Consider the following 27,786-nt stretch of genomic DNA (forward strand, 5'->3'; position numbering starts at 1 on the left):
CGGCCGACTTGCCGCCACGTTATTGGCCACCAGATTGACCTTTCGACCAGAAAACGCCGGCTGGGACTTTGTAATTGGTGGGGCAGCCAGAGTCTTGATGATTGGCATTCCGCGGAGCCCGTCACAGGCCAAAGCGGACAAAGGGACATGGAGAGCCGGACGAGGGAAAAAAGGCGTGCGAGTTCAGTCGAGTATAACATAGAAATCATCCTGTAAACGGATAAAGCCGGATTAAACCGGAAGTTTGATAGAATTGATGCAACAAACTTTGAAAGCACATAATAGCTCTCTAGAGCCTTTGTAAGCAGCAGTCAAATTCTCCTCTATATAGTTTCCATCGAGGACCAGCTCACTGTTCAATTTGACATATAGCTAACTACTTCGTAATACGTCCCAAACGTACCGAGTACATAGCCTCACCTATTGCTCAGTCTCAATAAACGCACTGATGGACGGCATGGCAACCGACAAACCTCAAGCCGTGCAGATCAACAAGACCGAGCATGGCATAACAACCATCACCATCAACCGCTTCCATCGCCGAAACGCAATCGACGGCCCCACGGCTAAGGAACTAACAGACGCATTCCTCGCATTCGAAGCGGATCCCACGCAAAAGGTGTGCGTGTTCCACGGCGCCAACGGCACCTTTTGCGCCGGCTTCGACTTACACGAGGTCGCCAAGTATCACAGCACAGAATCCAGCTCCGGCGCAGCAGGCTACAAAGGCCCCATCATAGACGCCAACCACCGTGTGCAAGGCCGCAACATCGGGCCCATTGGTCCCTCGAGGATGCAGATACTCAAGCCCGTCATCTGCGCAGTGGCCGGGCACGCCGTCGCCGGCGGCCTGGAGCTCTCCCTCCTGGGCGACATGCGTGTGGCCGAAGAGGACGCCGTGTTTGGCGTCTTTTGCCGGCGCTTTGGCGTGCCGCTTATTGACGGCGGGACGGTGCGTCTGCAAGCCATTGTCGGCTTGGGGCGAGCGTTGGATATGATTCTCACCGGGAGGCCCGTGTCGGCGCAGGAGGCCTTGCAGATGGGCCTTGCGAACCGCGTGGTTCCGAGGGGGCAGTCTTTGCAAGAAGCGACCAAGATTGCGGAGCAGTTGCTTGCGTTCCCGCAGGAGTGCATGAATGTTGATAGGGCGAATTGCTACTACGCGGCTTATAATGCCACTTCGTTTGAGGACGGTTTGAGGAACGAGTTTGATGAGGGCGTTGGTGTGATCACGACGGAGAGTGTGAGAGGAGCGGCTAGGTTCGCTGCTGGCGCTGGACGACATGGGTCTTTTTAAAAAGATGGCGCAGTACGGTGAGAAATAAGAACGGGTAGGAGACCTAGTATACATGGGCAGACAGCCTTCAAGTTTGTCAGAAATGAATATTTGTGAGTGCCATACCTCGTAGACCATCGTATCGCAGAAGTGGTCCATCATCACCTACATGAAAGGTAAGAGAAGTGATTCGAGGGTTCAATTCTTCCACACTATCAATAAACCCATGACTGGATTCGCCTCTCGAATGTTGTACTCCTCGCCCGTCAGGTTAAATTGTTCAATCTATTTGTCCTTGAACCCGAGTTCCTGAATACCTTCAGGTATCCACCGCAGCTTCCCTCGGAATCCTCCTTCTCTGGCGGCAGCCTCATACACAGACTTCTTCATATGCGCTGCCAACAAGGACACGTCCTCGTTTAGGTGTATACGCGATCTCCAGCCCGACCCCTCATCAATCTCCTTGATGTACTCCAGACGCGGCCACATTCTGTCCAACGGGGGGCGACTATATGCTTTCTTGCGCGCGACCAAGTCTTCAGCGGGATGAGGCACCACGCCCACAAACACCCCGTCATGGCTGAGATTATGCGCAATAGTTGCAAACATTGCTACCAACCCGGACCGTTTCTCGGTGTAATTCAAAAACCAGCCGCCAAAAGCACAGTCGAAGAAGCCGATTGACTTGTCGGGAGCATAGGACGTGGAGATAGTACCGTCCCCAAGCACGAAACGAACGCGGTCGCTGTCACTGGTCGACAGGCTTTTGGACGCAATGCCCAGCATGACTGGAGAGATATCCATCGCTGTTATCGTTAAGGTGGTCCACGACAATATTTCCTGGGTGTAGAATCCCGTGCCACAGGCAAACTCGACAATCTTGGCATTCGGTTTGAGCAGTGGTCGGATGGCCCTCCTCACCATGGCAAGCTCCATTTGTTTGAAGAGGAGTTCGCCTACGACAAGATACGAAGATCCAATAGAGTCGTACTGTGTCATCTTGATGTGAATCTATGGTTTTGAGGAAACGTCGTCAAAATTTCGAGTCAATTTACAGTAAGAATCAAAATTTGAGGTACAGAGCTGAAATGTTGGGAGACGGAGAATAACGGCGATATTATATAAAGTAGCAGGTGTTTGAAAAACAGACAGAATCAACGCTTGATTGTCTCGTTTAAGGCTTGGAAAAAGCGGCCGTAAAAAGCAACGACTTACCCCATGTCGATGTAGCTGTAGCCGGTGGACGCAAAAGTTCCCACGGCTCGCGGCTGCATCAATAGCGTAACGAGGTGGCCAGAAACTCGGTCTCGTCCATGGGAACATGAGACAAATTACACAATAGCGTAAACGCAGAAGGCTCGACGGTCGCTGAACGCTGGCTGTGCGATAGGTGACGTGGCAGGCCTTATGCATAAATCCGGCCGAAGGGTAGGAGTTGGACTTGTTTAATTGATTTCTTAACGCGCCGCTCATAAGGTCATTGAATCCAACAGCCCCGACCAAAAAAGCTAGACTTTTCCTTCACAGCTTTCCTTCTCACAACCAGGGGCGCGGAAAGACATATATGGAGGTTCAATTGGAGGAGAAAACCCTGAGTCTTATCGCGGCCCAGCTTCAATGGAGTTGTTTTGGAAGATCTTTCCGCTTTAGAGAGGGACACGCCAAAAGCTTTCCGAGGCTTCCTGGCTGACGGATTTTCTGTCAGTAGCCTCAAAAGCACGAGAGGGCAGTTATGAGGCATACAAATATCATGATTGAACAACTACAAAGACACTTTGAACAGGATGTTAGCAATCAACGTCAGTGGGGTGTGTGAATGAAGAATGCATTTCCAGAGGCAATGCATTCGACTTGGCCGCATGGTTCACCTGGACCACCTTCGACATTGTGGGTGATTTGACCCTCGGAGAAAGCTTTTCCAGCTTGGAAAACCTGGACACAGGATTATACGTCCGGTTCATGTTCAATCCTTGCGCGTGGGGGGCCCAAGCCGTTGTGCTGTGGTATCTAGATCAGAGAGATTTGGCAGAAGCACAGAGGTATTTTTTGAGGAGGAACATGTCGAAAGCTCTGGAGGAAACAAACATGGTGCTATCAAAGCGGATGGACAGTGCGAAGGAGAAGGACGATCTAATTGGGCCCGTTATCAAGGCGAAAGAAAGGGCGGCCAGACCCAACCCGTCACTCATTATGCCATATTTTATGGGTTCTTGACAGCACATGACGTTTATTGCCGTTGCACGACCTGAAAATTATATAGGAACTGAAGTTTGACCGCGTGCTTGCTACTGCAAACGGCCTGATTGTTGCTAGGGCAGAAGCTACGTCATTGGCTTTATCGTCATTCGCCTCTTGTATGGTTAGCAGCGACATGTGTAACTAGAGCCATGGATGAGATTCAATCTGCATTTGAGCGAACATCTCCCAAAGCCATTCAGGTTCCATGTGTTGGAGGATTCGCAGCCCTTTCTGGTAGGACCGAGAAGCTGTGTTGGAAAAAAGTACATGGATTTTGCATATCCCCATCACGACAGGAAGCCAACCTCCCTTTACTAGACTTTGTACCAGAAGATACACCAGACATCTTCTGGAAGAAGAAACCTTTGTTAATTCAGTGAAAACCCGCCACCCCATCCCTCCAAAAACATCCAAAAGTCCGCTGCAAAATCCCTGCGCCACGCGGAGGTTAGACTATCGTATACGCCTGCATCTAAACCTTGGAGGACTTCAAATTATCAATGAGCCTCCTGTCGTTGCTTCATCACACACATGAGCCATTCCGCACCAGACGTCATCTACGTAGCTCTCACACTAACCATTGCTGGAAGGGCTGTCAATTCGACTGATTGTCCGACCATCTGTCAGAAAGCACAATCCATGGCCAAGCCACCAACTCTTATAGCCACGTCTGGCCCAATTGGGAAGTGGCCAACCCATCCTCTCTCTCCTTGGCTGCCGGGCGCCATCGTGTCAATCGTGGATGCATGTGTGGAGAAATGTCTACAGAGCACTTCCATGTTGGTCCGTGAGCCCGATTCATGCAGCCATCCAAGTGGCGCCATTGACATCAATGGGACATGGAAGAACAATAGAGCTGCAAAGCACTAAAAGAGCTCAGCTGCAGCTGGTGTGCTGGGAGCTCGACCTCCGCCCGAGCAGATCAACGTATATTGTCTCGAGCTCCGCGCCAGGCTGGCCTTTATCGACTTTTCATCTTCGAATTCATCACGCTACCAGTAGTATGCCATTCCGTGGCCACGCAAAACTTTCTCATATCAGACAACAATGTTGACTGCCGTGCTGGGTGTCATGAGCGCAGCAACTGGCGCTTGGTTGGTGTCCTACATCATTGACGTTGCTGAGCTTCTCCCCGACGAAGACGGGGATATGCTTCGCGAAGCTATTCCCACAGCTCATCGTGAGCAAATCCCTTGGCTTCCATCTTGCTTCGCCTTGTCGCTAACCCTTGCATCAGTAAGAGAACCTAGACTGGCCGGGGCCGGATGCAGACAGGGAAAGCTCCTTCATGGGCTTCACGACAATATTAGAAGCCAGTGAACGTGAAAGATGAGCACTATTCCTCATTTAACTACAGTCACTGGGACGTGGGTTTGAAGCCGTCTTTCCCGCTTCTCTGGCGTTGGGAAGACGATCCAACGACGTGTGTGTATTGCAATGAGCCTGCGACGCTGCATATGTATACGAGGGGATGGCCAAATATATAATAATTCGGAGCATTTTTTGAAGAGTCAGGAGATAAACACTTTTTGTCGCACGCTTGACGTCGTCAAGTATGTTGGGATAGGTTCCACGACCAAGACGGAGAGGTTCGTTGACGACCCTTCTCCGCCGTGGCCTGCGCCACGTAAAAGACGCAGAAACACAAGGCTACTAATAGTTTCTACCAAGCAGATGTACCTGATAGTTAATCTGAATGCATTTCATGTTCGATTGTCACCTATCCAGTCTCCGAGTCTAGCCATCGCTTTGCGTGGATCGAAATCTTGCCAGTCCACACATAAAGGCGAGCTCTTCATCAGTCCTCTCCAGCTGGCTTCTTTCCAGGAAGGTCTTAAGATCCCAATGACCACAGCAGATAATCAACGATTCTTGCCTTTTGACTCAGGTCAGGGACGTTGCACCCTGGTACTCATCTAGATATAAATCGGTCATCTTCTACCCCTCCCCACGGTAGTTCACATCAAAACAAGCAACCATGCAGCAAAGCTATTAATTCCCCATCATGCGTTGATCAGTGGCTCTGCAGCCACTGGTATACCCTATCCGCAATCTCCAGGTTATTCTTCTCCATAAAGAACATGTGTCCGTTGCCGTGAATGCCCTCCTCGCCCAGATCCGCATGCTCCACCTCCACGCCAACTTGCTCCAGATACTTGACGGTGCAGTAATCATACGGCGCATGAAACGACGCCTCGCCGGTAACAACAAGCTGTGGGATTCTGCCCAGGTTTGTCAGCTTCTTCGCCGGGGCCTTTTGCATGATGCACTCGTCGTGGTGGGCGTCGATTGCCGGCTCGACCACGGTCTCCATGTTGTCGGCATTCTCGCCCGCCGACGGCTCGTACCCGATGGCGAGGTCGGTGAGGCCAAAGGCAAACGCTGGCTCGTTGCCAAACGGCGGTCGGAGGGTGAATGGCGGACCGGACGGCTCGAGCTGCACGATGCCCTTGACCAGGTGTGGGCGCATGTCTCCGACCCTCCAGCCTGCTCAATCGTTAACCATTTCAGCAAGTCATGAGATATTGAAACCGGGAGACAATACCGTATGCCCCCGCCTGCGAGTGACTGATGATATAACAGTCGCCTACGAGGTCTACCAAGGCCGAATATGCCTGGGCATTCTCCTCTTCGCCTATGAAGCGGTCCTTTCGGAACTGCACCTGGCTCCTGTAGAAAGCGTCGAAAGTTGGGTCGCCGGCGCGGCCGGTGCCGGGCCATTGCGTGTGAAGCTTCGCCTGCGGCCACTGGTTGCCGTTGTGTGCTACGTCGGTGAAGATGTCAGAGACAGAATCGGGGGGGCCGATGTACCCGATGCTCCCGTGTCCGGGAAACCAGAAGGAGCGGCCGCGTGCAGGCTGGTCAGAGAGGTAGACGGTGTGACCTTTGGAGATGAAGTAGGATGCCCATCCTGGCCGCCCGTCTGGCGTATCAAGGAAATTGGTACCCGTCTGGGCCGCGCCGGCGATGAAGATGATGGGAAGTGGTGGGTTCGCCGGGGCCGGGTTGGGGGAAAGCTTCTCGACGTAGATTTGCCCCGTCATGGCCATTGATGTGGAATTGGTTGCATTGTCCTGCTTCTCCCGTCTTAGAGACGCGTAAAACCAGAGGTGGAATCCATACTTGCCGTCACATTTGTGTACTGTCCGCCAACGTAGAGAACCTCGCGTTTGGGAACAATGTCGACAAGCTGGGAACCATTGGCCTGCGCATGGCCTCCCAGCAAGGCAACTTGGGTCAAATGCGTGAGAGAAGTAAACGTGCCAAGGTTGACCATTCTGCAAAGGCTCCGCGGAGGAGACGTCAACTGGTTTGTAGGTGGAAAGGATTGTAGAAGAGGAACATGGCATGGGGCGGTAAGAAATTAGCGGATCGATTGATGTTTGTCTGTGGCTTCACAGGTGATTTTCGGGTTAGGGTTATACATACCTCGGGACGCGCTCGTGCATACCCAGAAGCAACCACCAAAATAGAAATGACTTGCCTACTGATATTATTCTGACTTCTTCCGAGATGTAAGAATTCTTCCGAGATGTAAGAATTCTTCCGAGATGTATCACTAAATATCTAGATCGAGATGCTAGCTTAGTTTTCACGAGGCCCTGGACGAAGGGATCAAGAGGCCATGTCAACCCACAGTATACAGAGCTTGAAGGTATGCTTCAACAGACTTATTTTTCCGAAGCTTCAATGTTATTACAAGTAATGACTAATAGTATGCTGAGGATAACTAATGCTTCTATTTCCAGGCAATCAGGATTCCAAAGTGAGGGTTTGCCTCCCTTATTTGCCACTCATCACTAGTCAAGTCAAACCGTCGTTTCCAAACATCATCTAGCAAAAATTCACGCCTCCATTCTAACCGTCCTTGAAAGCCACCAAGTCTGGCCGCTTCTTCGTACACCTCTCGCTTCATGTGCCATGTCATGAAATCGACGCCATTATTATCCAGGAGCACCCGGAGGCCGTAACCGTCGCCCGATTCCAGAGGTTCTGTATACTTGTTTCTCGGAAACATTCTATTAAACGGTGGCTTATTATACATTTCACCTCGAGCACCCACATCATCGGTCGGATGAGGCACTATGGCTATAAAGGGTGCGCCGGGGCGAAGGTTTTGCGCCATGTTTCTAAACATGGCTCTCAACTGGGCTTTGTTCTCGGCGTAGTTTAAAAACCAAGCGCCAAACGCCAGATAAAAATAACACGAGCTGTGGTCGGGTGCAAATGACTGAGTCTCGGTACCGTCTGCCGCAACGAGTCGCAAGTTTCCGGCCTCGATGTGATGATGTGCTCGAATGGCAGCCTCGGCAAGCATGGGACGAGATATGTCAACGGCCGTCATGTCCGTGACACCCCAATCGAAAAATCTTGACGTGTAGCAGCCAGTGCCACACGCTAATTCGAGTACTTTCATTCCGGGCCGTAGTAACGGGCTGACTGCTCGGTAAACGTTCTCCCATTCCATTTGTCTATAGGGTAGCGTGTCAAACACGTCGTATGTCGAGCTCAGGGAATCATATTGAGTCATTTCCGTGACACATGTAGGGGGTTGTGATGAGAGACTATTTGGTCCTCTGGAATGAATTGGTATTTTATGAACCTGTGTCAAGGGCTCACATGAGGGCTTGCGAATAGCTCCAAGTTCATTGAATAATTGTCTTTGGGTTCGCAAGGTCCTAAGTCTTTTCATTAGAACCCTGAACCTTCACCCGTATATATACATGAGGTCTGGTGTGCGTGTAACTAGACCGAGACGAGTGAGGCATGTAAGTTGTAGCTGCCCTGGTCTTCTAGCCTATATCCCCCAACTTATCTACATGGCCACCTTGTGCCCCGTAAAGATGCACCCTTTCCTCTGTGATGTTGCAGCCGGGATCGGCTACAATAGGTGTTATCAACCGGATTTGGAGGATTATGTCACTTACCCGTGTGACAAGACCAGTCTCAAAGCGAAGATATAAACGGCCATCCCGATGACCCTGCATTTTGTCTGTGCTAATGCGGCATAGTCAGACATCATTTGCTATTTCTATTACGTCATAGCTTGTTTCCAAGAAAACTCGCGTCGAAGTGAAGGGGACGCCAATGTGGCTCCTTCGCATCCTGCAGTTTTCCACACTTTTTTTTCGTTACTTTTTTTAGACATTTTGCCTCTTCCCTGTACTATGGAGCTGCAATCGTCCGTTTTCGGAACGAGAATTTCTATTGGGCCTTGTGTTTTGGATAAGCCACAAAGGCATGCGCAACTACTAACTAAATTCGACCAGATTCCCAATATCGAAGCCCATTATTTTATACATCATAATAGTATAATATATTTGCTCTAATAACTATACCAGGAATAATGCCACCGTGATAAAGACTTCGCGTAGTCGTCATGACGGGGCATGATGAACGGATTGGCTCCTGTCATGGCTGATTAAACCAAATTTTAATCCAGAGCTAGATTGGTGCAATCAAAGACCAATTCCATGGTTCAGTTCAATTCACGTCTGCCACGGAGCCCATCGTGATTTAATGCATCCATGCCGGCAGCTTTGGATTGAATTGAACAGTGGATCGTGTCCTTGATTATAGTCATGTATCTACAGAACTGAGCCCTATATTACAGTAAATCGTGGCAGACTTTTTCCAATTTATTAACAAGGCCAGGTTCCAGTAAGCTAGCAGAACTCCTAGGTAGTTCTTAATTCAAATTCCAAGCGTGGAACCAGACCTCATAGATATTGTGGTCTGGCTTGTTTACAACGGGCCGAATTGATGACTTGGCCCAAGGGATGGCCTTTACCAGGCCCCATACCTAGATCCGTTGAAAATCTGGTCATCTGACGTCTTCATCCTGCTAGTGTCATAGTTTAAGCATCAGCCGCGGACGGCACGGCTCGGAGCTCGTACGACACGGGAGGAATCTGAGTTGCATGGTAGCATTGCATAAACCCACACACGGAGAAGCCGCGAAGGACTGTGCAAATTACCCGGGCCTTGGCTCCCCAACTCAATCAACCAGACCAAATATACCCTTGTCAGCTGTGGAATCCATAGCGTTCCTCGAGTGACTGTTGGGAACTTGGATTCACGCACTTGCGACGAAACTCTCTTTCCCAGGTACACAGCCGCAATCTACGACTGTGTCACCCTCAACGGGATATACACATAAGAAGCCTGAGTTTATGATTTGTGTTACGTATTTGTTTCAACTATAGACTGCCATGTCATTTCTCGACTCAATGTTGGAGGTTGCCACATGGGCTCTCAAACCCAATCAGGCATGTATGGCGTTGCCGGAGACGTACTCTCGTGTCTACAAAATATCCGAATCCTTGGTTATAAACTCTGGCATGCCATATTCTTGCATCTAAAAGACTTGACCTGATGACATGGCCAACTTCTCTTCACAGATTAAACAGTCGACGATATAGTATAGTTGAAACCCAAGTTCTAGGACTTCCATATGGAAGGAGCAATGTTTGCAAACGACGGCAATAGTCTTGCTGGTCGGTCCTTTGATCTTCAGACGCCAAATTAAATTGCAGCCAAGACCACGCCGCCGGCCACAGTGAGGCGGATTGGCATAGTCAGGGCTAGACTTGTCGGGAAAGGAGAACATAAGTCAGACGTGTCCATCAACGCACGCCGCAAAATGGCGGTTGTCTTCAAAGTCACTGCTGTACACTATGACAGTGTCTTGTACGAACTAGCTGAACATTACAGCTAGCACAACTATTATAGCCACAACCAAATTGCTGAGCCGTACTTGTTATCAACCCTAACCCCAACGCCACCGGGTAGGGAGATGTACATGTCCCGTCTCTTCGTATGTCCAAGACTTCTTCCACGCGCAATGCTTTGTTGATAACTTCTTCCACAGATCGCTCATGAGCTCCTAACTGGGCCACGTATTCTTGTCAACCCTGCAGATCAAGATTCCACCCTCGCCAGGCACGAGGCAGGCGTATTTTCTGAGTTGCAGAGTGACTTGCGCGATACCACGTCTCCATCTCTACTGAATGTTCTCTTTCATAAAAGAACGGCTTCTCTATGCCGTTCTTTCTTCCTTGTCATCGGTTAGCGCATGGCATTTGAAGCAGCAAGGCAATCGACCCTCGTTTCGTCCCACATGATCGATGCCTTTGAGAAGATGTGTATTGCCGAAGACGCAGCCTGGTACATGGACCACTTGGGGCTCACCCCAACGAATACTTCAGCTCATGTTGCAAGTCGACGTCTATGAAGCCTTGCTGCCGAACCTGGATGGGATGCTTGAAAAAACAGGGGCCAAATCTTTCGTAACTTTACCGTTGGCTTCTAACTACGAGTGGGAAGATGTGCAGTCTGTGTCCGAAATTCACCTCAGAGGAGCTTGAGGCCAAGTTGTAAGAATTTTCACGGCACGAAATGCGAGAATATACAGGCGGAAAATTTGGACATGTATTGTAGATTTGTTTCACGGTTATATGAGCGCTAAGATTAGACCTAGGGTACAAGGCTCTTACTGACGTTTTATGTAAATGGAGCTTTTAGGTCATCTAGGCCTTGAAGGAATCGAGGCCCTTTAGTATCAAAGACTATATATAGTGTCCGCTGAATTCAGTCACTGCTCCAAGCCTCCCTTGTCACCATTTGGCTCGTCGCGAACTACGCTACATTGTTACATTGCGACAAGTGATAACATGCCCTACGACATGGTGGTTTTTAGCTGACAAGATAACAGCTGACGGAAGGCGTTTCTATAATTGTACGCGAGGCACATTTTGTGGGAGAAAGAATGACAAACGTCAAAACAGCACCCATTCATTTAACGGCGGGGATTCTTGGCCGTTGCAAACTGCATCAAACTATGGCTTTATTTTTCTTATCGTCTGTGGGAAAGCCTCGTAATTAATCGCGTAGGGGATTTGCTTTTAGTACGTTCCATATCGCTGAAATCACGTCATGGCACCAAATGAACACGGCATATTTTGTTCACAATCAGAATTTATATCATATGACGAGATCTCAGAGGGACGTGGCTTGGGGACTTGTCACCGCCCACAAGTGGTAAACTGTTTCTTGAATATCATCTAAGCCAAGTCGTGAGGTCCTTTGTAGAGAGGGCTTTCCGAGCAATTGGTAGGCATTAGCAGAGGTCTCGGACTCAGACGTGCCTCAATCCTGTAAAACATGAACGAATAGTGAGGGATTTTGCACGACTCAGATGAGAAAAGGCATAATTGGGCATGATGTTGTCCGTGGCTTGGTTTTCTCTTCTATCGTTTTTGTCTTTTCTTTTTTTCACATGTATATATGTTACGCCCAGCGAGTCTCTGTCCATCTCCATGGATATTGACAGCTTTTTTTACTTCTTTGACGCAAAATTAGCGTTATTAATAACTTCACACGCTCGTACGCGTCCTGCCGCATGGCAGAAAAAAGGAATATCCATAATTCACATGTATCGATTGTCCCGCAAACCAACAACGGCATGACATTGGCTCCATGCAAGCCACGGTGCCAAAGCTCCAAGCCGCAAGAAACGCAGCACCGCACGCATTATACGTCACATTCGCGCCTCGACCAGGCGGGCTTGCTATTCGCCTACATGGCAGTGGCTTTGTGCCTTTAATTTGTCGCCCTACCAGCTGGCTCCAGTCCATGTTATAGTTGGCATGTTGCTTTTTTTTTGGCCCCGCGCACAATGTTTCCTTTTGATGCCCTGTGCGACGTTCAGCTTGCCAATATTTCACCCCCATCTTGTTTTTCTGCATACTGGTTTCGAGGCCAAAAATTGGCCCTTCTCAAGCCGTCGCGTTGTGGTTAATCTGCCGCCATGGCTGGTGCTCAGATGGCTCCTTTCCCAAGCAGAAAAAAAATAGAATATAATCCTCCCAATGTGAATATTCTTGCGCTACAATCAGTGGAGAATGGACTTGAATACCTTTCTTTCTTGGCAAATTGAACCCGTGGTTGCACTTGGCGGCAGATTGACACCCGTGGTTTCAAAGTCGCAACAACTTTTGGCTGTGAGCTTCAAGAGGCGAGACCAAAGCTAATTTCACATTATATTTCCAGCTTTTGGCATCAGATTTACAAAAAGAATACGGAATATCCCAGCTCACAATGTCTACCGAAGCGCCGGTCCCCATCGCCGGGCGGGTTATATGCATGGGAATATCGCTGCTGTCGACCACGGCGCTTACTTTATTTCTGAGTAGGTCCCTTTCCCACATCCTTTCCGCAGCGCTAGAGAACTGCTATACCATTATTAACGGAAAACTTTGAAGCTCAGAGATGCCTGGTCATCAAGTCTTGGACGCGGCTCCCGATCCTGGTTTGGTGTAAGTCATGCCGCACCTTGTCCTGGGGCCCCGTCTGACACGGCGTTGGGCGCAGTGGTCTTTGCCATCTACGTCGACTCGTACATGTTTGTTTTTGCTACCGCTATACTGCAACAATCCATCGGCGTCAACTCGAGTTTGACTACTTGTGAGGGGGCCATTCTACTTTGTCTGGCGTGTTACGTTACCACCAAGGTGAGTGTATTCTAGTAAAGATTCATCTGTTTTTTTTGTCTTGTAGACATTAGCTGACGAGCATGGGCTAGGTGGTAAGTGTCTCAGGACACCCGGGTTATTCTACCACGAGGCTAACATGGACGTCTAGTTTATTTACCTCTTTTTAGTTGAAAAAGCGGTGCGTCTGGCGCGATACCCCATACCGTCTTGTGTTTGCCATACAAAACTAACGCAGCAGTGGACAGCATTTCGTACGGGGCACTACCAAGAAGAGAATGCACTCCAAGCTGTACATGTTCAACTGTTTCGGTATGCTCGGATTATACGTGGTTGTCGGAATCCTCAACGTCGTCTTGTAAGCTACTACCACGCCCATGCAAACATGGAGTGCGCCCACTGTCAGATATACTTACCCAGTCGATTCTTCATAGCCGTATAGCCAAGTTGGAAAACGGCGTGTGCGAGATTGGCATGAAAAGCGCGGCCATGATCCCGCTCCTTGCCTTTGACACCGTGGCGAATATTTACCTGACGATTCTTTTCCTTGTTCCGCTGCGCAGTAAGTTTTGTACCATGCCGCTGTACCAGTCACGATGCGCAGATGTTTGACCTGTACATACACAGATCTTTATTCGTACAAGAGCATGCCCCGAACACCGGCGACCTTGAGACTACGGAGCGTTGCTACCCGAACCCTTTGTGGCGCCATGGCCACGCTGCTGAGTAGTATAGTGTAGGTGCTCGCTATAAAATGGTTGCAAATTCCTTCTACGCAAATGGAATCTTATGCGGATATAGAAACATTGCGGTCCTCATGGCGCTCGGCGGAGAAGCAGGCTGGATCTGCCTGCTGTGCTGCAATTGCGACAGTACGTTTTTTCTTGCCCATGGCCCGGTGAAGTTGTCAATTGCGGACATGGACGTCTGACGTGAAAACTGGCAGTTTTGTTCTCTGCCATTGTCATCCAATGGATCACCTCCAAGGACAATGCGGGCACCGCGAGCACGGCCTCGACAGATGGAGAGGCCAATGGACCGCTTAAGCCGACCGCCACACAAGAGCTCAAGCCCGGTGCGTTGCCATCTACGTGTTCTGCTCTTGGGAGCGATTCTCTCTCCGCCATGGATCGATGCTCGACGAGAAGTGACACGAACACGGATGGGCCTCATGGTTGCGGGGGTATACTCGTCACCACGACGATCAAACGGGAGGAGATGCAACCGGACGGCACAAAAAGGTCCCGCGATGGGGAAAGGGGAACAATACAGACTCATGAAAGCTATTTGGCAGAGGAAGGCCGCGTGCACTTGGACGGCTCCGTGGGTGATGACTACAACTCAGTCGTCGCAGACGGTTGTGGCGGCTACAAGACCATTATTACCGCAGAGCCTAGCACAGTGCAACAACCAAGGCGAGGATAATGGCGTTGTCTCTTTGTGCTGGGTTCTCATCATCGATGTGTGTGGCCCGGCATCACGGGCAGAATGTATTGAGTAGCAAGCATGAAAAGCGTACAAATAGTACATATGTAGCGATTCGTTGCCTTCTAGAGACCTACATAACCCGCGCCGGCATTCAACTCCGTCTGGTCGGTCCGTCCCGACTGCCTCGGCTCCAGCACGCCGGCTCACGCGTGCGGGCAACTCGGCCAGAGGCACAATAAACCATAGTCAACGGCCAGTTTCATTTAATGTTATCGTGAAACGCATTCAAGAGTGTGCACTTTGTATTACCGCGACTTTAAAAAAAATCACCTTTCCACCTGGCCTCGCCCGCGAAAGGCAGCAAGAAAAAAAAACATGTGGCATCCCCGGTCGGGCCAACTCTTGCATCCGGAGCTCCGCCTCGCCAAACGGCCCATCAGCAACCGCCAAATTCCACCGTCGGCGTCTCGGCACGAGACCAGAAGCAACCAGACGGGATGGAGCCAAAAATGATGGTCAAGCCGGGCCTTGGTCCCTGTCCGCTTCCGCCTCCCAGGGCAACGATAAAGTCCCCTCCGCCCCCGCCACCTGCACCCGTCCCGACTTCAACCACCAGACGCCCATTGACACCAGCACCCGAGGAACCTGACGCGCCCACCATGTCGGCCAAGCTGCTGCTCCCGCTGCTCTCGCTCTCCGTCTTCTACTTCATCTTCTACTTCGCCGACGCCAATGGCCTCCGGGCGCTGGGCGACGCGGCGCAGCACGCCCAAACGCTGCCGGGCCTCGACGTGCCGCTCCGGACGCGCTACACGGGCCTCGCGCCGCTCGACCAGCTGCTCGCCACCCTGACCGTCTTCTTCTGGCCCGTCGGCGACGGCAGCCAGCCCGCCCTGACGCTGCACTCGGTCGCCTTCTCGGGCACCTTTGCCTCGGCCTGGATCCTGGTGACGCTCGAGTCGTGGCGCAAGGGAAGCGCCGGCACCGCGGCCGCCTTGTGAGTGTGGCATGGACATCTTCCTCCAATATCAGATGCTGACTGCTCGTGAAATGACAGCCCGGCGGTCCTCGGGCTCACGGCCCAGGTGCTCACGTTTGCCTTTGCCACGCCGCTCTACGCCCTGCTGCACCTGTGCTACTCTACGACGGCGGCCAGCCCGACAACCACGAATATGCGGATCCCGCACACGGTGCTCCGCGCGCTGCCGCACGTCTTCACCGTGGCCATGTTCGTCCCCTCGCTGCTCATGATTGTGCCCCTCTCCGACATCATGACCCACGACCTCAAGCAGATCTGCATCGCCGTCTGGCAGCCGTGGCCGGCGTACGTGGCCGTGCTCCTGGTCGCGGCGTATCTCGTCGGCGGGCGCGGCGACGCCGACGCCCGCAAGACGGCCAGCGCCCTGCGGTACGTGTACGCCTTCGCCTTTGCCAACACGGCCGTCGCGCACCTCGTCAGCGTCGTGCTCTCGGCGGCCACCGTCGCCGTGCCCGCCATCTTCCGCGCGCCGTACCGCGAGGCCCTGCACCCGGGGAACGTCTTTGCGGCGCCGCTGCCGTGGGCGACGCCCGCGCTCCGCGTGGCCACCGTCGGGCAGGGCGTCCAGGCCTTCCTGCGCTGGGACTACCTGATCGGGTCGGCGGGCGTGCTCGTCTGGGCCGTGAGCCTGCACCGGGGCGCGCACCGCGCCGCCGGCGTCGAGGTCGGCCTGGCGAGCGTGCTGGTCAAGGTGGCGGCCTTGTCTGTCCTGGCGAGTCCTGCCGGCGCCGCCGTGGAGCTCATGTGGGAGCGTGAGGAGCTGTTTCTACGCGATGCCGACGCGGACAGGGCCAAGGCTGCGCGCGGCAAGAAGTAGAATGGGACGAATCGGGGGAGGCTAGGATGGGATCGAGACGTCTGGTGTTGGGGAGGGATGGGAAGCCCCTTGGCCGTCGGGGATGCGATACAAAACGCCAGACGGGAGTTTTACACTGGACGTTTTGCACGACGTTGATGAGGGGCCGACGTGTATATATTCGCCGTGTCGGCTGCATTGATATCGGGGAATGAAACCGCGCATGTAGGTCTGCGGGCGTGTTGCTAGTGGCCGGCGACTGGCACGGCGGCATGTACAAACATTTGAACATGTATCAGTGGTATATAATACCTGTCATGACTCGATTTCTTGCCCATCTTGCTTCGGAGCCCGCGGGCAGCGGTTGCGGGATGTGTATGTATGTGCAAGCTTGGTCGTGAATGGCGATACTAGACCGCGAGGTGCCATTTGCATATTGATATTCGAGCGTCGTCACAAGATGGTCAACTGGGTGATGCAGCCCATGTTCAAAGCAGCGTCGACATGGGATGGGAGTCGAGCCAAGGCGCACTACTCCGTACGACACTGGCAGAATGTCGCCATTCTCTCCAGTCGGTTAAAAACACAAGCAGTCCCAAGTCAAAGTGATCAATTGATGACACGGCAAATTCCGCCACGCCGAGATAAAAGCCACACACTCACCCTCGTTTGGAAGCCCCTTTCATCTGGGTGATGTAAGCACCGATGGTCGAGATAAGGAAAACATTGAACGTTTTTATCATCAGCCAAGGGATCAGCAAAGTATACCGGCATGCGAAACAGATGCGAGGTTCGTGCGGGACTCTCTGATTGGCCGGTCCCATGCAACTTCTGTAACTTATCAATGCTATTATGCGGGAGCCGAACTGGGTCTGCCCGGGTTGACGCGTGGACATGGATCAATAAGCCATTTTGCCATCCATGGCTTCGGCACATGGCCACGTTTTGGTTGATTTTTTTTTTGTTTTTTTTTCGACCAAGCAGGCGGGATGGGAGCTGCTGCCCAGTCGCGCGGTAGATGCGTCAGCGTGCAACATGGCGCCATTTGATCATTGATGCATCGATTGATGCATGTGGCGTCTGGTCTGGTGAGCTGTGGTGGTGGTGCATTGTAGCATGCTCCCCTTTCATCAATCATGTTTCTTTTTGCGGGGGAGCACATCGGGAGATGGCATGATGGGGACACGTTGGTAATGGACATGACGATATTAGTCGTAGATGACTACCCCATGGTGCTCGGCAGACGGGGATGGAGTCTGGCGCAGCCGTGCCGTGGGAAATTGAAATGGACCGTCGACATATGTATTGACATGTATTGAAATGGAGACATCAAATCAGACGCCGTGGGTGACCCAGAGAATCGGAACAGACGTCCCATCCCGAGCATCGATTTTCTTTTTTTCTACGTACAAGACAGCGCATTCTATGTACTTTTCTTTTCTTTTCTTGCTGTTTCAACGGCCTGTTCCCGCCCATGCGAGACCCGTGGTTGAAGAACTGTCGAGTAGAATTGAAGGGATCGCGGTGCATCCAGCAGCCCAACCGTCAGCAACACCAAGATTCAATGTCATGGCTTGGGGGTCATGGACACCGGACTCGACGGAACCATGGCGGCATCCCACGCAGCAACGGCCATGGATGCATGAAAATCACTCTGGTACACATGTCCACGTACACACGCCCGGCCCAACGCCCGTGCAGATAATGTAACATGTGAACCAAGCCTCGACTCGCCGCCTGGCCCATGTGCCGAAACAAACTCGACATGGGCAGCAACCCTCAAGTCCTTCCGTTTCTGGGCCCCCCTTCTTCAACAGATTGGGCAGAAGTAGCGGCTGCCTCTGTCGGCGGAAGGCCCAAGGATCAATGTTCCGAACAGCTACCATGGCGTGTCGGAAGCCCTGCCTCGGCCACTGACTCTTGATGATGTTGATGATGCAATTCGGCAACAGTCTGCCGCCGAATTGCGCCCGGCACCCACGGCCGTCTCCGCCATCGAGTTTATCTAGCGACGCCAAAGCGTCAACGATGGATTTGATAGCGTTTCGCCCGCCTCGCGCATCGACTTGTTTCGCCAATCGAGAACGCGGGCCGCCGTGGCAGAGATCGTAGCCAGGAGTGGCGTCGACGGCCGCAAAACACCGTGCTGGAGGCGTCATCGGAAATGGCGCAATTGATAGCACAGTAGTATGTACAACACATCAATACTAGCTCATGGTGTCTGGTCGTGATGCCCAGCCAGGTTCCGCGATTTAGCCTCGCATCCGGCTGGATCGGGCTGCTGCTCCGTCTATGCGCCGCGCGCCAGGACCACATGTTTGACATTCAATGATCAATTGATGTATCGACATGTCGACTAGCCCATTTGATGCCACTGGCAACTTGCCAGCCTCGACTCGCTCCCCAAGGGACCCAAGCCCATTCCTGCGCGGGGGACACGACGCACCACAGCTCTGGTCTACACACACGTGGGATTCTGACCTTGCAACTCGTCGACCTTCCATTTTCGGATGCCCTTGATACCACACCAGTTGCGATGTGCTGTTGCAGATTTTTGACAGCGTCGCTTTGAGCCGTCCGACGTCTGGTCCCGTCGCACCACATTGGTGCATATCCACCGCCGTGCCTCGAGCCTCCTTTCTTATCAATCTCATTTCACAACACTTGGAAAAAGAAAAAGAAAAAAAAGAACCCTTCTCGCCTGCGGTTTCAAAAGAGTTGGCTATTCCTACCAAGGGGAACACAGCCGCTGCGCACGACCCCCTCGACCGCACTTGGCGTGCTTGGTAGAAGCCTTGGTTCTCGGTTCTGCGCGAGACGAGTTCCCTCTGTGTACATATGTACATACAATGTAGTGGGCATGACCTAGTACGTATGTGATGATCTAGTAGATCCTAAGAGGATGGTGTAACGTCCCTGCGTAGTGTTGACGGCCCTCACACCGTGCCTTGCATCCAAGGCGTGGGCCTACCCGCTCGGCATGATTTTCTTGCCAAGACATCCCTGTGCCTAGTCCGAGGCTTGTTTCGAAAAGTTTAATGTATCGTAGACATCTTGACGATGGGTGGGGGGGTGTGCGAGTACGTGGTCACAACCACGAGCATCCCCTAGCTTAGTAGCATGTCCCGTTGCCATCCGTGTAGATGCCATCGGGAAAGCACACTCTGCTCCCACGTCGTTGATAACTGCGACATGGCTTACACACTCGTCTGTTCGCCATGGAAGAAAGTAGGGGGGTCAAGGGGCGTGGGTTGCCAAGTACGCCCGAAGGTAGCCCAGTTGGGCTCGACAAGGACTCCGAGTACAATATATACATATATGTAAATAGTCAAGGCTGGGATTTTTTCCCGTCATCTCTCGCCGTGTATAGCATTCAACTTGTGTGTATCCCTCCCATTAACCGGCGCCGTTTTGTCTGATCTGGGACGCACCTGGCCATCGACACTTGGTCTCAAGACGCACAAGTCACTAGGAAAGGACGACCATAGCGCCATATCGCACCGCCATCTTTCTCGTCCGAGCCATGATACCGTCCCATAGTTGAGCGTCCAGGACCTGACACTTGCGAATAGACACTTGGGCCCAAGAACCGTTTGTTACTTTGGCTCTGGATCCATTTCACCATCTTGGCCGTCTTGGAGCGTCACCAGGCGACGGACTCATCTCAACCAACAAGAACGATAGCTCTCTTCCTCTGGCATTACATTTGACGAGTTTCGAATCCTTCTGTCGCACACGATTCTGCGGGAACCGGCGCGCCGCCATAGTTCCTTAGTCAAGCCCGCTTCTACCAGACCGTTTACACATTTACCGCGACAATGGCAGGCTACGACGAGGCGCAACTGCGCATGTTTGCCCTCCGCGCAAAGAGAAATGAGGAGACGACGCTGGGGTTCATGATTACGCTGGGCACGATAGGCATTGCCTACATAGTCTTTTACCTGGTCAGACAGTCCGGCCACTGGGTGAGACGAAGATGCCGCGACCCGTCGTCATCATCTACGCTCGCTGCCCTACCTAGGTATGCAACACGCCTCGCCTCAGAGTCATCATTCACAACTGACATGCCTGGCTGTAGAAAAATCAGAAAGCTGACCATTCAACGTGCCGCCGGGGTGCCTTCGCTCGGCCACGGCGTCATTACGACCTTGTTCCTGGCGCTCAACTTGGTTTGCACCTTTGCCAACTTGGACAGCACCATGACCACCATGACAAACATTGCCTCGCGGACCGGCTGGTAAGTACTATACACAATACACCATGACCAAAAGGCTCACGACTCCCAGGCTGGCTATTGCGAACCTCGTCGTCGTCATCTTCTTCGCGCTCAAGAACACGCCCCTCGCCTTCTTGACGGCGTGGTCGTACGAACGGCTCAACTGCCTTCACCGCATCGCGGGCTACGCCGCCGTCACGCATCTCGTCGTCCACGCGGCCTGCTACTCTGCCTACTTTTGCAGCATCAACTACTGCCAGAAACTGCTCGACTTGAACGACATTTACGGAATCGTCTCGGGGAGCTGCTGGGTGCTGCTCGCATTGGCTGCCGTCTTCATCCGGCGCTGGTGGTATGAGCTCTTCTACTACCTGCACGTCGGCCTCTGGGTCGTGTCCATTGTCACCCTCGGCCTGCATCAACCTCTGTTGACCAAGAAGATTGTATACGGCACCATTGTCGCCGGCTCCATGTGGGGGCTGGATCGTATTATTCGATTCGTTCGACTCATGGTGCACAGCAGCAACACGGCCACGCTTACGCCATTGCCCAACGGAGGCACGCGCGTGACGTTGGCCAAATCTCCCCTGGGTGCTCATGCCGGGAAGCACTGCTTCCTGTGGATTCCCCGGCTTCGGCTGTTCGAAACACATCCGTTCACTCTTGCTTCGGCCGACCCTCTCGAGCTCGTGATTGCCTCTCACAACGGCTTTACCGGAGATTTGCACAAGTTTGCAACGGAGAACCCGGGGGTGTCTGTCAAGGCGTCCATCGAAGGGCCGTATGGCACCGTTCCCGACCCGTCGGCCTTTGAGACTGTCGTCTTGGTCGCTGGCGGTAGTGGCGCCAGCTTCACCTTTGGCTTGGCGAATGCCTTGTTGCGCCGGACGACAGGGAGCATGACGAAGCGCGTCATCTTTGTGTGGGTGGTCAAGTATAACTGTACGTCTTGGGCGCGATACCCGTCTTGTGGGAGTGTTTGGCTAATCAGCTGTTGGCAGCATATTTGACCTGGTTCGCCCACCATCTGGCCAACTTGAGAGACGACCCCCGATTCGTGCTGCAGGTCTTTGTCACGAGATCGGCGAAAGCGCTGCCGCCCTTGCCCGCTGGCTTCTCCGGTCCTCCGCCCGGGCAGTATGAGACGGGCATCGTCAGCGAGGTCCTGACGGAGAAGGGGGCGGTCCATCGCGTTCGCCCAGTGGCGTCAGACTCGTCCATCGACTTGGAAAAGTCGCAGCCGTCGTCGGACAACGAGTCTGTGTCGGGCGAGAGCTCATACGGCCCGGTGGACTTGCGCAACATTCCGATACGGTACCACAAGCCCAACATTACGGCGCTCATCCGGGACGTGGTGGGCGGCACGCGTCCTCATGAGCGGGTTCTCATCACGGGGTGCGGGCCGGCTCAGCTGATGGACTTGATGAGGGAGACGACGGCGGAAAGTATCCGGTCGGACGGGCCGAGTATCGAGCTGCACTGCGAGGAATTTGGATGGTGAATGGTCTGGTGTTTGTATTTTTTGGCGGACGGCGATGCTTGGATCTCTTTGGATGGATGTATAGTTACGGATAAAGGCGTTGTGGGTTCACGTACTGGGCATGGAATTGTTGCTATTTTTATCATGATGGACTATATTTCTTTGCAACGCCACGAGTCCATGACCAACGATGTGATGCCGCCTAAACCGGAGGGAATGTATCGTAGACTTGACCACTTTGCCAGTGGCTCGGCGGCAATCGATGTCGCTTCCTCAGACCATCATAGACGCTACCTCTGTCCATCTCCAATGCCTCCCCCTGGATAGATGCCCAGGTTCAAGATGGTGATGGCCCGACACAACATGGACTCACCCCGCCGTGATACACACACACGCCGACGTCGGTCACGGCCCACGCCGAACCACCACCTCACCTCACCCGCAGGGCCAGCACCACCATCACCAAATGCCCAACACCCAGCACCCCGCACATCCAACATCCAACCGCGCCATCAATCGACCCTTCCGCTCCATCTGCCCCAGACACTCGACAAAAACAATGGCCCCCAAGCTCTCCATCCACCCGCCGCTCCTCAACACCGCCTGCCCCTGGGCCACGACGCCCGCGCACCTCGAAGCCCTCCTCCGGTGCCCCTCCACCGGCGCCATCACCACCCGGACCAGCCTCATCGACGGGTTCCCGCACGACGACGCCGTCCACCGCTACGCCTTCCTCGACCCTGCCTCCACGTCCGGCCGTGCCCCCGAGGCCGGCCCGTCCGCCAGCCCCGTCGGGAGCATCAACTCCCTCGGCTACAGCCCGCTCCCGCTCGACGCGTACCTCGCCGCGCTGTCGGGCCTAAGCGCCTCTCTCCCCCCGGACGTCACGCACAAGACGGCCATTGTCAGCGTCGCCGGCCCCCCGTCCGCCGTGGCCGAGTGCTACGCGCGCATCCTGGCCGCCTCGTCGGGCGTCTCGTTCCCGCTCGCCGTGGAGGTCAACCTCTCGTGTCCTAATATCCCGGGCTCTACGCCGCCGGGCTACGACCCCGTTTGTCTGGGGGCGTACCTGGCCGCGCTGCCGGGGGACCCGCTCGTGCCGGTGGGCATCAAGACGCCGCCGTATACGTACGCGGCGCAGTTTACTGCTCTCGTGGATATACTAGCGCTGTACGCGGGCAGGGTCAGCTTCGTCACGGCGACGAATACCCTCGGCTGCAGCGTGTTTAACGAAGGCGAGGGCGAGGGCGAGGGCGAGGGCGCGTCGTGGATGGAAGGGGGCCTGGCCGGCGCGGGGATTCACCCCCTATCCTTGGGCAACGTGCGCATGCTGCGGCGGGCGCTGGACGGCCGGGGGCTCGCTGGCGTGCAGGTCATTGGCGTTGGGGGCGTGCACGACGCCTCTGGGTACAGGAGGATGAGGGGCGCGGGCGCCGAGGCCGTCGGCTTGGCCACGGCGCTGGGGGCCCGGGGCGTCGGCGTGTTTGAGAGCATCGAGAGAGACGTCGGCTCCGAGTGGTAGGTGGCATCAAGAACATTCAACGGGATTGCCATTGCAGCCCAAAGGCCCGGAGTCATTCTCGTCAGTGTCATGCGTGCACAGGAGCAACTTGTCATTAAATGTATTATCTTTCACAGGCCCCCTTGGAGACGCTATTCTCCCATGGATGAATAGCAAAAAAGGAAACAAGTCCATCAAATCGGGGTATACAACAAACACGCCATCCCAGAGCCGCTGCCTGGTTATACGCCGCCCATGCTAGGTGATTAATATCCAATCAAATACCTACCGCTCGAAAGCTTTTTGATATCCCAGCCGCGGAGGAAGCCATATATACATGGTCCGAAATATATACTTGAAATGGAAAAAAAAAATTAAGTGCCATGGTTAGCGCCCAACGACATAACCCCGCCTTCTTCATGCTGAACATTTGGCGGAGATGATTTCCTCCTTTCACCAAGCTTGAGATTCTGGGAAAATCTTCCGAAAAGGCCATTCGGCTCCTGATCTTGTCGGCTATCCACCACTTGATCGGCTGACAATGCGTCACAATCCTGCTGCAGTGCCGCCCGGACATCCGGGTTAGGGTCGACCAAGAGCCTTGCGCTGCGGGAGAATTGCAAGAATACAGGGTACACAACCATGGCAACCTGCAGTGCGACAACGACAATATACGCCGTCTGTACGCTGCCGCCGTTTTCGATAATGGCATACATGATGAAGGGGAAGAAGGCCGGGCCGGAGCCACCCATGGTGATAAAGGCCGCCGCTCGCTTCGTCCGTCGCCCTTGGCCGCGCAGGCCAATAGCAAAAAGAAGCGGCCAGATGGGCCCTTCAGCAAAGTAGAATAGCATAACCGGAATGACGACAAGGTCGGGATTGGGCGGGTGCCACACGACGGGGAGCAAGGCGAAGAGAAAACACAGCAAGATGCAACTAGTAAGTACGGTGCGTGGTTGGGGAAGTCGACGATGAGAGACGGAAAAGAACGTGAGGCATCCCGCGAGGAAGCGGGATACCGCGAATGCCGTATGGCCGACGAGCAGGTAGTCTGGGATAGAGATGGCTATGCCGGGTGGCTTGTCCGGGTCGTATGCCGAGCTGGACTTGGTCATGCCGGATGCTGCATCGGTGCCTGCGGGTGGACTCGGGAGTATGGAAACAAGAAGGCTGCGGAAATATATGCTGTTGCTTTCTTGGCCGGCAACGTACATGTACTGGGCGAATACAGCCAGCACGAGGCTGACGGTGCGCAGCTGGAGGCCCAAGATGCTTCGCTTGGTTGTGTCGATGGGAAGTTTGTTGGCAGCAAACTCGAGCTCGCTGTCGCTGACCTCGGGCAAGGGCATGTAAAAGAAAAACAAGGCCAACACAACGCAGAGCAGAGTGATGCCCAGATAGGTCCACTGCACGTTGATGAGCGTCATGCTGTTTGACCTACTCATGCTGTCCTGGCTGATTCCGGTGAAGAAGACCTTTTGGGCGAGGAGACCACTGACGACACTGCCCACGCCCTGCACGGCTTGGGCTAATAGGAGTCGAGTTTCGCCATATTCCGGCGGTCCGCAGAGAATCATGAAGGAGTTTGCCGCCACTTCGAGCACAGAGAGCCCAAAGCCAACCACAAAGCTGCTCAGCATGAATCCCCCAAACGAGTTGGTCACTGCCGATGGCCAAAATATAATGGTGCCAATACCGTAAATGCACAGCCCGACAATGAAGGTGACCTTGTAGCCGCCCACGTTTTCGGCTTCATTCTTTTCGTGGCGTTTGGACCGGTTGTGCTCGTCTCTCCGCAGGATCCATTCCCCAACAAGTAACGGCCCAAAGAAGTATCCAACGCCGAAATAGGCGCTGGTCAAGCCGAGCGTCTGAGCGGTGGACATTTGGTTAACCACGGCAATGGCGTTGTTGAGGGTATTGAGAAGGCCATACGATATGCCCCATAGGAAAAATAGAATAGCCACAATCGTGCAGTATTTGAAGGATTCAGAGGCGTTGGCGCGGAGCATGCTCTTGGGCTTGGTCATGTTCACAAAACCAAAATAGATGCCATTCTCGACGGACGAGGTGGACGTTGTTAGGTTGGTCTGGGCGCGTGTGGCCGCAAGATCTGGGTGCATGCTTTCGCTCAGGTTCCTCATGTCGGGCGTTGTCAGGAATTCCATGGCCGTCATGGGAATCTCGTTGCTCGAATCGGATTTGGCGCCACTCGGGTTCCCGCCAGTGGGCGACTCTGGCGTCGCCATGGACTCCCGCCCGGCACTCCCAACATATCGCGAAGGTGGTGATTCGTGGTCGCTGTTCGATTTCGTCGTGCGAGAGACCCGGGTTCCCTCTGGGTCGTACAACATGGCGGGCAGTAATTTCAGAATGAGCGGCTTGAGCGTGGGGATGCAGGCACAAGTCATGCCAATATTCACCTCAACCGCGCTCCACATAAAAGACAAGGATGCATTCCACGCAAAGTCTTGCTGACCACCAAATCGCGAGTCCGGATCGCTGGTCAAACCAGTGGGAACATCTGTGATGGCCTTTTGGAGGTAGTAAATGCGAACGACATCAACAATGGTAACAAAGATACCAAGGGTAAAGGTGATGACCAGGATAGTCTTTTGCCGTGAAGGCAGTCGCATACCAGTCAGTACAGGAATCGGCAGAGCCAAGATGGCCAGGTCGGTCACGATGTTGACTGGTGCGGCGCAGATAAACTCGGTCAGGAGCGGGATGCATTGCGTTGGGCCGTCGGTCGTGGTTTTCCACGCCGCGGCGACTGGGTTGCATTGGAATATGTTCATAAAGGTCAGAACGATGCCTGCGATGTTGACTACCGCCAGGGTTACCCAGGAGGCGTAGCGCAAGACGATCTGGGTGTTTTTGGCTAGGCGCAAATAAAAGATCAAAATGGCCGTTTTTGTTGCCATGAGCGCGGGATTGTATAATATAGAAAAAACGTATTCGAACCGCCGCAGTTTCGGCAAGTCGGAGTCGCTAATGTCATCGTCGCGTTTGCCAAGCCCAACCGTCGCGCCGTAGCAGATGGAGAATGAGAGGGCAAAGGCAATGAGCCAGGCCAGCATCATAATCCTGTCATCCCAGCTGACTCTGCGAACGATGAAGTAGCGGCATATCATGCGGGCGCCGACAAACACTGAGGCCAGAACCAATGTGGCCGTTGTGACGGCGAAGACGGCCGGGCCTCGATTCGGTACCGATGCATTGCCCTCCACCACCGACGAAGACATGGCGAGGCGAGGATCTAGCCCGTCATACAGACAGATTGGCGGTCGTCGGCTCCTGCTTGTGACTAAAGGTTGGTGTATGGTATATTCATTGAGCAGGGTGGGGGGGAGTGGTCGGCGCAAACATGTCCTCGGCGTCACAAGGTGCAGTTCCCTTGCAAAGGTGGGCGAATTCTACAGTCGGGAGACGATTGTAGACACCATCGAATCATACAGAGGTCGAGGCCGATAATTCGACGGCTTCGCAAACGCCTGGAAGCGTTGTCAACAGGCGGTTGCGGGTGAAGAGGGCCAGGGCAAGGTGGGATGGAGAGGCTGTATTGCTCAGTGACGTCGGGATGCGGACCAGTTGACGTCTTTACAAACACCAGACCAATGCCACTTGACGGCCTTGCATGGGACTAGGCCGGGACTGCTCGCTAAGTCAGCACCAGTTGAATGCCTGTCGTCGCCACTTTTGGGCTTTTCAGCCGCCACCATTGACCCGAGTCAGGGTCGGCACTGTGCCAGAGTGCCTGCGTCTCCGTAGAGCCAGGCTGTGTACGGAGGGAGGACTGGGCCGCCACCAAGCGGCAGTGCGTCGCGCGGTTGTGTCTCGTTAATAGGCAGGAGGAGTAGCCAGGCTGGAAAAAATTCCGAGTCGAATTAGGAGACAAATACGGAGCCCTCGTGTTCGAAATTTGTGCGCGGGGTTGGTTCGGGTTTGCCAATGCCGAAAGTGACATCAACAACCAAGGTATGCCCAAGTCTCGAGCGAATGAATCAATGACATGGAACAAAGTGTCGATACGCCCTCAAAAAGATGGCGAGTAAGAGGGCAGAATTTTTCCTGTCGCAAGATGAGCAGCAGCAGCGATATACACTCATTACCGTTGGTTTGGGGTGTTATTTTCCTTCGTTTCTTTTTTTCCAATCCCTGTCACGCACACATCCGGCCGTGACAAGCAACTGACATGCATGCCACAGTGACGATAGCCGTCGGCCAACCTCAAAGGAGGCTCCTTGGAACCAAGGACAAAATGGTTGGACGGTCAGGAACCAAAAGATCCACCAAAGCGCGTCCCATCCCCTTCCATCAT

The 27,786-nt window shown here is 53.5% G+C and overlaps 10 protein-coding genes across 10 annotated transcripts; 6 read left to right on the top strand and 4 right to left on the bottom strand.

Moving 5' to 3' along the window:
• Positions 1 to 457: 457 nt before the first annotated feature.
• HPCD (3-hydroxypropionyl-coenzyme A dehydratase) lies at positions 458 to 1,297 on the top strand (the record flags this gene model as incomplete). The annotated part of the gene is made up of 1 exon (XM_014685986.1): positions 458 to 1,297. The coding sequence occupies one exon, from the start codon at positions 458 to 460 to the stop codon at positions 1,295 to 1,297; it is 840 nt and encodes a 279-aa protein (XP_014541472.1).
• Positions 1,298 to 1,561: 264 nt separating this feature from the next.
• G6M90_00g104810 (uncharacterized protein) lies at positions 1,562 to 2,275 on the bottom strand (the record flags this gene model as incomplete). Its single annotated transcript, XM_014685987.1, has 1 exon — positions 1,562 to 2,275. The coding sequence occupies one exon, from the start codon at positions 2,273 to 2,275 to the stop codon at positions 1,562 to 1,564; it is 714 nt and encodes a 237-aa protein (XP_014541473.1).
• A 2,286-nt stretch (positions 2,276 to 4,561) lies between these two features.
• G6M90_00g104820 (uncharacterized protein) lies at positions 4,562 to 4,847 on the top strand (the record flags this gene model as incomplete). Its single annotated transcript, XM_066131656.1, has 2 exons — positions 4,562 to 4,694; positions 4,756 to 4,847. 2 exons carry the CDS (start codon positions 4,562 to 4,564, stop codon positions 4,845 to 4,847), a joined length of 225 nt encoding a protein of 74 aa, XP_065987663.1.
• A 681-nt stretch (positions 4,848 to 5,528) lies between these two features.
• On the bottom strand, positions 5,529 to 6,564 carry G6M90_00g104830 (uncharacterized protein; the record flags this gene model as incomplete). Its single annotated transcript, XM_014685988.1, has 2 exons — positions 5,529 to 6,001; positions 6,060 to 6,564. 2 exons carry the CDS (start codon positions 6,562 to 6,564, stop codon positions 5,529 to 5,531), a joined length of 978 nt encoding a protein of 325 aa, XP_014541474.1.
• Positions 6,565 to 7,253: 689 nt separating this feature from the next.
• On the bottom strand, positions 7,254 to 8,045 carry G6M90_00g104840 (uncharacterized protein; the record flags this gene model as incomplete). Its single annotated transcript, XM_014685989.1, has 1 exon — positions 7,254 to 8,045. The coding sequence occupies one exon, from the start codon at positions 8,043 to 8,045 to the stop codon at positions 7,254 to 7,256; it is 792 nt and encodes a 263-aa protein (XP_014541475.1).
• Positions 8,046 to 12,613: 4,568 nt separating this feature from the next.
• Positions 12,614 to 14,430, top strand: G6M90_00g104850 (uncharacterized protein; the record flags this gene model as incomplete). Its single annotated transcript, XM_014685990.1, has 9 exons — positions 12,614 to 12,704; positions 12,778 to 12,831; positions 12,887 to 13,026; positions 13,157 to 13,186; positions 13,254 to 13,363; positions 13,440 to 13,567; positions 13,633 to 13,741; positions 13,807 to 13,877; positions 13,952 to 14,430. The coding sequence occupies 9 exons, from the start codon at positions 12,614 to 12,616 to the stop codon at positions 14,428 to 14,430; spliced, it is 1,212 nt and encodes a 403-aa protein (XP_014541476.1).
• Positions 14,431 to 15,092: 662 nt separating this feature from the next.
• Positions 15,093 to 16,289, top strand: aurD (Epoxide hydrolase aurD; the record flags this gene model as incomplete). Its single annotated transcript, XM_014685991.1, has 2 exons — positions 15,093 to 15,430; positions 15,491 to 16,289. The coding sequence occupies 2 exons, from the start codon at positions 15,093 to 15,095 to the stop codon at positions 16,287 to 16,289; spliced, it is 1,137 nt and encodes a 378-aa protein (XP_014541477.1).
• A 3,797-nt stretch (positions 16,290 to 20,086) lies between these two features.
• On the top strand, positions 20,087 to 21,985 carry G6M90_00g104870 (uncharacterized protein; the record flags this gene model as incomplete). The annotated part of the gene is made up of 4 exons (XM_066131657.1): positions 20,087 to 20,289; positions 20,347 to 20,505; positions 20,555 to 21,426; positions 21,486 to 21,985. 4 exons carry the CDS (start codon positions 20,087 to 20,089, stop codon positions 21,983 to 21,985), a joined length of 1,734 nt encoding a protein of 577 aa, XP_065987776.1.
• Positions 21,986 to 22,523: 538 nt separating this feature from the next.
• URA1 (Dihydroorotate dehydrogenase) lies at positions 22,524 to 23,486 on the top strand (the record flags this gene model as incomplete). Its single annotated transcript, XM_014685993.1, has 1 exon — positions 22,524 to 23,486. The coding sequence occupies one exon, from the start codon at positions 22,524 to 22,526 to the stop codon at positions 23,484 to 23,486; it is 963 nt and encodes a 320-aa protein (XP_014541479.1).
• A 353-nt stretch (positions 23,487 to 23,839) lies between these two features.
• Positions 23,840 to 26,710, bottom strand: fucP_1 (L-fucose-proton symporter; the record flags this gene model as incomplete). The annotated part of the gene is made up of 1 exon (XM_014685994.1): positions 23,840 to 26,710. The coding sequence occupies one exon, from the start codon at positions 26,708 to 26,710 to the stop codon at positions 23,840 to 23,842; it is 2,871 nt and encodes a 956-aa protein (XP_014541480.1).
• Positions 26,711 to 27,786: the final 1,076 nt, after the last annotated feature.

Source organism: Metarhizium brunneum, chromosome 6, assembly GCF_013426205.1.
Source record: "Metarhizium brunneum chromosome 6, complete sequence".
NCBI lineage: Eukaryota > Fungi > Ascomycota > Sordariomycetes > Hypocreales > Clavicipitaceae > Metarhizium > Metarhizium brunneum.